At 45.0% G+C, this 10,000-nt stretch overlaps 3 protein-coding genes across 13 annotated transcripts in view; 1 reads left to right on the forward strand and 2 right to left on the reverse strand.

Moving 5' to 3' along the window:
* Positions 1–4,496, forward strand: part of khdc4 (KH domain containing 4, pre-mRNA splicing factor) — a 9,452-nt gene extending 4,956 nt beyond the window's left edge. Inside the window, exons 10-14 of one of the 11 annotated variants that reach the window (XR_006252567.1) lie at positions 1,399–1,610; positions 1,856–1,990; positions 3,074–3,183; positions 3,558–3,760; positions 3,806–4,346. Coding sequence is in view for 10 of the 11 variants with exons in the window: in XM_043257806.1 (XP_043113741.1) it covers positions 1,399–1,610; positions 1,856–1,990; positions 3,074–3,183; positions 3,558–3,661; positions 4,112–4,302 (752 nt within the window). In the remaining variant the exon portion in view is untranslated. Of the gene's footprint in view, positions 1–1,398; positions 1,611–1,855; positions 1,991–3,073; positions 3,184–3,557 lie in introns of all 11 variants that reach the window. The other 10 variants (XM_043257806.1, XM_043257808.1, XM_043257810.1 and 7 more) reach the window with 10 other exon arrangements.
* A 1,082-nt stretch (positions 4,497–5,578) lies between these two features.
* malsu1 (mitochondrial assembly of ribosomal large subunit 1) lies at positions 5,579–7,808 on the reverse strand. Its single transcript, XM_043257824.1, has 4 exons — positions 7,038–7,808; positions 6,611–6,783; positions 6,460–6,541; positions 5,579–5,876 (listed from the first exon to the last, which is right to left on the reverse strand). Exons 1-4 carry the CDS (start codon positions 7,192–7,194, stop codon positions 5,686–5,688), a joined length of 603 nt encoding a protein of 200 aa, XP_043113759.1. The 5' UTR covers positions 7,195–7,808; the 3' UTR covers positions 5,579–5,685.
* Positions 7,809–8,117: 309 nt separating this feature from the next.
* Positions 8,118–10,000, reverse strand: part of spag1b (sperm associated antigen 1b) — a 7,586-nt gene continuing 5,703 nt past the window's right edge. Inside the window, exons 9-13 of the mRNA XM_043256798.1 lie at positions 9,786–9,909; positions 9,559–9,685; positions 9,264–9,413; positions 8,657–8,977; positions 8,118–8,407 (exon numbers count right to left, since the gene is read on the reverse strand). Coding sequence (XP_043112733.1) covers positions 8,279–8,407; positions 8,657–8,977; positions 9,264–9,413; positions 9,559–9,685; positions 9,786–9,909 — 851 coding nt within the window. The 3' untranslated portion in view covers positions 8,118–8,278. The remainder of the gene's footprint in view (positions 8,408–8,656; positions 8,978–9,263; positions 9,414–9,558; positions 9,686–9,785; positions 9,910–10,000) is intronic.

A 10,000-nucleotide genomic window follows, 5' to 3' on the forward strand; every position in this document is an offset into this window, starting at 1 on the left:
GATTACATTTAATAGATCTTTTGGTATATAAGAGGTCATTGTACTGTTAAAATATCCAGCAAGTTTCATTGCTTACAAACATTATCCTCATTATAAACAAAGCGTTTATTAAATCAAGCTCCAGAAGCAGATCATTTTGGACACAAACATTTTCATAAACATGCCTCCAGAGCAAGACCTCGACCGATAGACAAAAAGCCACATGCATCATAATCTGCGCACGCACAACAAACCTGCGCTGGACATTGACTTTACATTGTAATTTAGTCATTGTGCGGATGCTTTTTTTCCAAAGTGACTGACAAATGGGGAACATATAAAGCGATTCATCTTAAAGAGAAGCCAACAGATGGAGGAAGTGCTCGTAATACTAGCATCAGGTACTGCTGTATTCTGTATCGTTTGTAGAGGTTTGATTGTGCTTGAAGTCCAGCCAGAAGAGCATTGAAATGAGCCTAGAAATGACCAGGGCCTGGATAAGAGGTTCTAGAGCATGCTCTGTTAGAAAGGGCCTGATCTTTTTGATGTGTAATACAAATCTGGAAGATGGAGCAGTCCTTGTAATGTGCTCTTTGAAGGTCGGCTGGTCATCAAAGATTACACCAAGATTTCTGACCGCAGTTGAAGGGGTGGATAAACCTAGACGATTGGTTTTGTGCTGTAGAGCCGGAGTGGCCGGGAAGACAAGGTTGACCAGGTTGAGCTGCAGGTGATGATCTTTCATCCAGCCTGAGATCCGTGCAGCTACTGGTGGATCATCTGTTAGAAAAGAGAGGTAGAGCTGAGTGTGGTGAGTGTAGAAGAAGAAGATATGATCCTGAAGGAACTAATGATGAGAGTAAGTGAAGAAGAGGAGCGGTCCGAGAACCGATCCCTGAGGAACCCCAGCTGATGTGTTTGGGATACCGTCCGTCTCTTCTTCTACCGTCTCTCAAATCGACTTCTCCCAACTTTGCATTTCTGGAAGCTGCCTCCTTGTCACTTCTGACATATAATAAAAAACAGAACAATGTCTAAAAGCAGCTGTGTGACAAGGTAAAAAAAAAAAACTATTAAAAAAAGTTTTTATAGACTGTTGACCCAAAAAACCAGCATTTAGGAAGTAGAGTTTCTCTCAGAACTGAGCTCACTGAAGGGAAACCACCCGATGAGAACCTGAGAGGAGATATACTGAGAAACTAAATCGTATTGATCCGTATCTGTGCCCCTTTTAAGAAACGATCCACCTCAATGATCCAGTGTAAAATCCCCTGACATCTACAGCAGCTTTTAGAGACTGTTTATGTTTTTGTGTTAGAAGTCAATGGAGAGCGTTTGGATTGTGGGCGTGGCCTAGACACGCTGTGCCTCTATTGGCCTTCGTATGAAGTCATGTGACGGACAGTCTGTGTGTTTCAGCAGGGTTCATTCAGCCTCCTTCCATTAACGGGATCCCGCCGCAGGCTCCGTATTATTCTCCCGCGGGCTTCCAGCCGTCCTACCCCGGCCCGACCCCGCCGCCGCAGCCCGTCGCTCCTCAGTATCCAGCGGCTCCTTCGGCCCCGGCCCCGGGCCCTCTCCCCACCGCACAGTATCCCATCACCCCCACGCCCCCGAGCGCCCCGGCTCAGGTAGGCCTCTGATTGGTTTGTTTTGATGAACAGAACAAGTCACATTGTGCTGTCAGCTTGATAATATAGTTACACCCCTACTATCTTCTGCATTGTTTGTCACAAACACACTCTAACTATATAAATAAAGATGATTTGACTGTAGTTCAGACCTAAGATAAGAATCTTCCCGTAAGACTCCCCAGACATGCACCCTGCACTGCTCTTCTCTGAAGATAGATTCAGTTCCTGTCATCTGTCTCCAGACGCTTCCTCCGGCTCCGTTCCCCCCCGCCGCTCCGGCTCCGCCCAAAGCCGTGGCTCCGCCCAATCCGCCACAGAAGCGCCGCTTCACGGAGGAGGTGCCGGACGAGACGGACAGCGGCCTGCTGGGATACCAGGTGAGCCCTCGCTCCGGACGCTGAGCTCGTCACATCTGCCTTCACTGTTTCTGCAGGTCAGCGACCTTTGACCTCCGGGGTCATCACCTGAAAGTCTTTGCAGTTTATTTGTAACGAATGACTGTAACAGTAACTCCGCCCACCGGCGTGTGATTGGCCGAGTCAAGACTAGAAAAGACATTTATTGAATGGCATTGAAAAGTGTGTGCTTCTTCACGTGATCAACCTGAGCTCGAGACCACCGCTGGGCAATTTTTTCCTCCCTTTTTTAAACTTCAAAAGGCTTTTTAACAAAAAAAATAAAATAAAATTAAGGAACTAATCAGAACGTTGTAAGAGTATGAGGTAGGTGTAGACAGGGCTTTATCACACTGACCCTGGAGCACAAAAACAGTCACAAGAAGCAATTGTTTAAAAAACATTCAACATCAGAAAGATAATAAATCATCTCTCCACTGATGTCTGGTTTGTTCTGATCGGACAATATCTGTCTGAGATGCAGCTATTAGAAAATCAGGAATCTGAGGAGCAAAAAAAATCAAAATATTGAGAAAATCTCCTTTAAAGTTGTTCAAATGAAGTTCTCAGCAGTTATTATTAGTAAGCGAAAATGAAGTTGAAATATTTATGGTAGGAAATGTACAAAATCTTGATAGAACATGACCTTTAGTTAATATCCTAATGATTTTAGACTCATGTATTGATGTCTATTTCTATAAATACATCTGTGCTGCTTCTGTGCTTTAAGGTGAATTATAATTATAATTTACACTGTTATTATTGTATACTGTTTTTAATGTACTTAAATATTGAGATAATTGCCACTGTTTGCAATAATTACTATAAATAGTGTAAATAGCATAGTTTGCTAAGAAAACAGCAAATAGCTTTTGTAAATGTGATTTTCCTCTTTTGTATAAGAGTGATGATTTGATGTGAGAGTGTGTGTGTGTGTGTGTGTGTGTGTGTGTGTGGGGGAGACGATCAGTCAGTGATGTGTGATCAGAGATGATGTGTGTGTGTGTGTGTGTGTGTTTGTAAATGAGGGTGTGTGTTAATGCTGTTGTGTTTTTCTGCTCATAGCATGGACCCATTCATATGACTAATTTAGGTGCAGGCATGTCTGTGGGCAGCTCTGAGGCATCAGGACCCCCGTCTGCTGCTTCCTCAGGGCCTGTGAGAGAGAGAGACAGGTAAGACACACACACACTCTCACACACACACGTGTTGGTATTTGTAGTTCATGGGCACTCTCCATAGGTGTAATGTTTTTATGCTGAACAGACTGTTTGTGAAGACTAAAATTAGTAATGTAATCACCACATAATATAATCTAGTTTTATATTAATTTTAGGTTACATTTCACATTGATTTAAATATTAGTCTTACCAAACTGACATAAAAATGTGAAGAAAAAGAGAATATTCCATTCATTAGTGACCACATGAATATATTTGTGTAGATAAATGCAATTTTGTTGCCTGTCACTTTAAATTTTGGACCTCCCTAAAACGGGATGGATTCTGATTGGCTGGCTAAAATTGAGCTAAACTGACTGTGTGTGTAGCAGCAGCAGCAGGCTCATGCCGCCTCCGTGTGCTCCGGCTCCAGTCGACGGTCTGAGGGTGCAGAAAGCAGAAGAGAAGACGCCGGCGCCGCCGAGCCTTCTGGGTAAGACAGCCGCTTCCGCAGCTCGCTCATAATCTCCCGATGCTCTCTGCATGCAGAAGTGAGGCTCTGCAGCGGCGGAGGACTGTACGCTAGCTACAGGTAAAGCTGAAGCGTCTCGCTTCCTCAGGAAATGACACGCTTCAGCTTCTCCGCCCCTCATTGGTCAGATGTAATGAGTGAAGCTCCTCCCCCGAGCGGTGATGTCATCAGCCGTGTGGTTGCCGCACTAACGGCCGTCTCTCTTGTGTTTTGTGTTCTCTCTCTTTCTCTGTGTTTTTTCCCTCTCTTTCATGTGTCCGGACGCTGCGGGGGTGGGGCCTCCTTCCTGAACACCGCCTCCTGATTGGACGCCCCTCGGTGACGCGCGCGGCCGTCGTCCAATCCGGCGTTTGATTAACTGTGCTGCTGTGGCGTGTTGTTTGTCTGTGTGTTTCTGGTCTCTCTCATCAGAGCCGCAGGTGAAGCGCGTCAGGATGGGGCTGGTGGCGTACGCCGGGGACTCCTCCGATGAAGAAGAGGATCATGGGGCCTCCAGAGCGTCCGGGGCCACAGGATGGACGTATCGTTGCCCGTCATCACCGCCGCCACGGCCCAAAACACAGGCGCAGACGCAGCCCATGCCCTTCTGGATGGCACCGTAAACACACACACACACACGCACACACACACACACACACACACACACGTCCATGCCTCCTAAAGACTGTGGGATTATGGGAGGAGAGCGATGACCGCTCATGTGACGCTTGTCTCGTCACTCCGCTTCAGTTTCTCTTCATGGGTTTGATTTGTAATGTTACTTCCTCTGTGACGAATAAACACATGCATCCGCTCACACACTGTTTCCTGTTTGATCTCCTCCACACGTGCCTTAATAGTAGATCACGATCGAAGACTATTCCATTTCCTCAGATACTTGAGATCAGGAATTGGATGCTGCTTGTAACATTTCAGACATGTTCATTATCGGTGTGATTTTGTTTTTTTTCTGAGCTGTGACTAAACGTGGTGTGTGTTCTAAGAAGCTGAGGAACCTGAGGTTCTGCTGCAGCTCCATCTAGTGGCCAGGAGACAGGAAGAATGGCTCTTTTAGCTTAGTCTTGTACAGACCTTCAGACTGACACCAAACACACATCAGTTTAACAAATGGCTGCTTGTCAAGTGATAAAACATCAAACTACACTTTTTTGAAAATAGATTTAATACGTTTTTGAATCCGTTCTTCGAACTCTCATTCCGGCGTATTCAGAGAATCTGTCAATCACTTTGATTTATACAGTGCTTTTAACAACACAGATTATATCAGTGACTGAACAGAATCAAATACAATAAAGTGATAGTGATGTATAATGACCAGATTAAACACTTTTTATTAAAAGCAGAGACGGTCAGTGAAATCAAGTCAATGATAATCTCTAGAAGTTAAGTGTAAACTAAACAAACCAGAGGAACCAAAACCCCGTCCATACAGAAGAGAGGAAAAACCTTGGGAGAAACCAGACTCAGTTAACGCCCAGCACTTAACTTCCTGTTCATTTTTAAACACAGCTGTGTCAGATAGTGTAAATGACTTGGTGTGTGTGTGTGTGTCTGGTGACCCTAACAATCCTTTAACGGATTTGAATAATAAAAGTGTGTTGGTGTTAAGTTAAAACGATGTGTCTTTAATCTAGATTTAAACTGACAGAGTGTGTCTGCCTCCTGAACAGAGTTAGGGAGATTGTTCCAGAGTTTAGGTGCTAGATAGGAAAAGGATCTATATATAATGAATATACACAGTAACATCCAAAATAAGTCTAATTATCAAGTTTAATTATCATTATTACTGTATTGTTAGCTGTCATTTTGGTTATTTATCTTATAGTCATTGGAGATATATCTTTGACTCTGCAGCAAAAACTCAGTCAACTAACAAAATTCATGAGTTCAATTTATTCAAAATCTTTGTCGTTTTTAAATATTTAAAGTCGCTGTAGATTTTTCTCCAGCATTTCGTTCCTCATCAGCCCCTCAGACGACCGAGCTCAGACCGGCTTCAGTCGCTCAGGTGTGTGTGTGTGTGTGTGTGTGTGAGAGATATCGTAGATGAAGTCTGAGGGCAGTGTTTCTGGCGGGATGCGCTTCAGCTGTTCGTCGTACGAGCGAAGCGTCCAGAGCTTCTCCAGCTCATACTTCTCTCTGGTGTCCGGCAGCATGAGGTGAAGCACCATCCACCCTGAACACACACACACACACACACACACACAGAGAGAGAGACACACACAGACAGAGAGAGAGAGCGAGAGACACACAGACACACACACAGAGAGAGAGAGAGAGTAGATTTGGGAAAGTTACTGTTAAATGTACAATAATGTGTTCCTCTATAAAAAAGTAACTTTATATAGTTATGGAAAGTAATGTTGCTGTGCAGAGCTCGTTTGTTTTTGATATAAAGTTATTTTGTAAAAGGCCTTTTCCTTTAAAAGAGAACTGAATCAGCCTCAGGATGAAGGGAGATTATACTCTCATCTGGACAGGAGAACACAGGAGTTCAACAAGAGCAAAAATAACATTTAGGAAAAATGATTATTGCTCATTAGTTTGGTTGAAGTGGATCATTAAAGACAAAGATTAATAAAATGGAAATTAACATCAAGTATTTTTAAATTATTGCCGTTTTAATAATGTTGATATTTAAAGTAGAACTACAGTGAGATCATGTTCACAGAACTCCTGATTTCTCTCAACATGGCAACCTCAGAGCTGTCAGTGAACACATGAGACGTTCCTTCACCGGTTCTTCACCGGTTCCTCACCGAAGTCGATGCACTTCCAGTCGTCACAGTCTCTTCCTTCCAGTCGAGCGAAGCCGTCCTCGTCTCTCCGCAGCAGCTTGAACTACAAGAACACGTCTCAGACGGGAGCTGGTTCAGACAGAAGCGTCTGAGTGTGAGGTGAGTGTGTTACCGCTCGCAGCAGCAGCTCAGCGACGGCGCTCAGGTGTCGAGAAGAAGATCCGCTCGCGATGATCATGTGCTCCGTGTACCTGAGCTCCGGAGCCGTGCGGATCACACAGATATCAGCAGCGTTCTCCAGCTTCAGCAGAGACACCAGGAGAGACACGTCCAGCTTCTGAGGAGCTACACACACACACACACACACACACACACACACACATCAGGAGAGACACGTCCAGCTTCTGAGGAGCTACACACACACACACACACACACACACACACACACACACATCAGCAGAGACACCAGGAGAGACACGTCCAGCTTCTGAGGAGCTACACACACACACTGTGTGTTCAGTCAAACTATTTTAGTGTTAAATTCTTCTTTCTTGATATTTCTCTGATGATGAAATGAATGAATAATTACTGAGACTCACGTGACCGGGGTCCGCTCTCAGGCCGCTCCGCTGAGGTCGTGTAGTCCTGAGCTCTTCGTGGGATCATCTGTGACTCTGCTTTTATGTTAATGAACATATCTGTGATCGAGCGACGAAAACACGACGCTACCGACCCGACGCGGCGCGCTGCGATCATTCTGCGCGATGGTTTCTGTCAGATTGAGAGGAAGAAGAAGAAGATGGGAGCCGCTCTTCTGTGTCTCTGAGCGGCGCCCCCTGCTGCTCCGGAGCGGATCTCAGTCTATATTGATAATTATCACAATAAATGTCATTTTTTTATATTTATTTCAAGCTTAAAGTCAGATGTCTGCTTAATTATGGAAAATGTAAAAACCAGAGTTAATAGTGATTTGTGTGAAATTTCTTCATATTGTTTGAAATTACAAGCAGGTTTGTGTTTCCTGATAATATCAGTAATGTAACATATTTTCGTCTCTTCTAGAAAAACACATCTGATAGTAGCTTTATTTGGGATACAGAAGCACATTTATGTAAAAAATCTACTGGTCTTCCAGAGGATCATAGATTTAGTTTTATATCATCGTTATAATCACAGTTAAAAGCACAAACATAGCACCTGAAAACATTTAGAATAAACGAGTTAAACACTATAATCATAAATATACTGTAATTATATTATATCTGTGTTTCTGCTGATTAATGGAGAATATGAGGTTAGCTGATAAAAACAGCTTGAAATGTTTTATATTCTGTGTGAAAGTGTGATGTTCTCTTAATTATCTGATATGATAGAGGGTGCTGTGATAATAAGTCATCTCCAGATTAAAGAGACAGTAGTTTAATGACCTGAAAACTCGTTTATAGTTCAATAAAGAAATATAATCATCTTTTATTGAGAACTGAGAAATAAGAGAAACATGCAATCATTCTGAAAACAGTTTTACATTCGCAGCTCTGTGTGTGTGTTTGTGTGTGTGTGTGTGTGTGTGTGTGTGTGTGTGTGTGTGTGTGTGTGTGTGTGTGTGTGTGTGTGTGTGTGTGTGTGTGTTTGTGTGTGTGAGTGAGTGTGTGTGTGTCTGTGTGTGTGTGAGAGAGATATACGTGTGTGTGTGTGTGTGTGTGTTTGTGTCTGTGTGTGTGAGAGAGATATACCTGTCTGTGTGTCTGTGTGTGTGTGTGTGTGTGTGTGATCTGCTTCCTCTCGTCTCGGAGCTGTCCAGTGATGATGAGTGTGGAATCATGGGAAGGCTGAAGGAGCATCACAGGTATTTGTTGGCCAGGTTTGTGATGTCATTTTGTGAGAAAGCTTGAGTCTGCAGTGCTTGAAGCTTCTGGAAGATCTGTGAGAGATGTGAGCGATCTTCAGCGTCCAGCAACATCAGCACCATCTACACACACACACACACACATACACACACACACACACAGATGCTCAATAAATACACACGGTCCTCAACCCAGCACTGATTGGCTGATCAGGGACTCCACTGCTGTCCACTATTACGTGTTGATAGTGTGTTGATAGCATGTTCTTAGCGTGTTGTTAGCATGTGGTTGATGTGTCTTTAGCGTGTGGTTTGTTAGTGTGTTGTTAGCGTGTGGTTTGTTAGTGTGTTGTTAGCGTGTGGTTTGCTCACCGTGAATCTGCGTGCCGTCTGTAGCTGCTGCAGGTGCTGGAACACAAGCTCGGGGTGTGTGTGCAGCAGGTGTGTGTTCAGCGCGCGCAGGATGAAGCCCAGCGTGTGTCCGTCCAGCTGCGTGCCGATGAGCTGCGGCAGTTGTTCAGAAGCGACGCAGCGCAGAAGATCAGCACAGGTCAGCAGGTCACCGCCAGAGAGAGCACTGTTCAGAGCCTGACCGAACTCAAATGTGTTTGACCAACGCAGGGAGACGGACTGTATGACTGCACTGATACCCTCATCTTCACCACCACCACCATCATCATCATCATCATCCACCTGCACAGAGAGATGACCTCAGAGCAGTGCTCTGTGTGTGTGTGTGTGTGGTGTGACTGTGTGTGTGTGTGTGTGGTGTGACTGTGTGTGTGTGTGTGAGTGTGAGTGTGTGTGTGTGTGTGTGTGTGTGTGTGTGTGTGTATGTGTTGTGAGTGTGTGTGTGTGTGTGTGTGTGTGTGCGTGTGTGTGAGTGTATGTGTTGTGAGTGTGTGCGAGTGTGTGTGTGTGTGTGTGTGTGTGTGTGTGTGTGTGTGTGTGTGTGTGTGTGTGTGTGTGTGTGTGGGACCTCAGTGATGGTGACGCTCCTGCGAGGTCCTGATGAACATCTACTGTCCCTCATCAGACGCGTGACCTCCGTCAGCAGCTGCTCCGCCTCCGTCACACTCGCATCTAAACACAACACCTGCTGCAGGTCTGAACGACACGCCTCATAATCCTGCACACACACACACACACACACACACACACACACACAACATGTGATTCAGACCAGAACACTTTTTCGACTGGGGGAGATATTATGGTCTGGAGTGCTGTGGATTATTCTGATGTTTTTATCAGCTGTATCACCACACACTCACCTTCAGGCCCTTATTGGCCAGTGCACGTCTGTAGAAAGCTTTCTTATTGGTGGGCTGGAGCTGAAGGGCGGAGTCACAGTCCTGCTGGGCCTCAGTGAAGCGCTGAAGTTTGATGTAGCAGAGTGCTCTGAAACACACACACACACACACACACACACTTATCAGTTTCTGTGAGTCCTGCTAACACACTTACACACACACACACACACACACACACACACACACACCTGTTGGTGTAAACGGCACATTCGAGTGGCCTCAGCTGAAGACAGTGAGTGTATCTGTCCACTGCCTCCTGATAGCAGCCTCTCCGCACCAGAGCATTCCCATCATCCTTCAGGAGCAGGAACTCTGGGATACCACACCAAACATCTGTTAGCCTGACACCATTACAATGAACTGTATGTCTGTGTGTGTGTGAGTGAGTGAGTGTGTGTGTGTG

The sequence above is a fragment of the Puntigrus tetrazona genome, chromosome 14, assembly GCF_018831695.1.
Source record: "Puntigrus tetrazona isolate hp1 chromosome 14, ASM1883169v1, whole genome shotgun sequence".
In the NCBI taxonomy this organism is placed as follows: domain Eukaryota; kingdom Metazoa; phylum Chordata; class Actinopteri; order Cypriniformes; family Cyprinidae; genus Puntigrus; species Puntigrus tetrazona.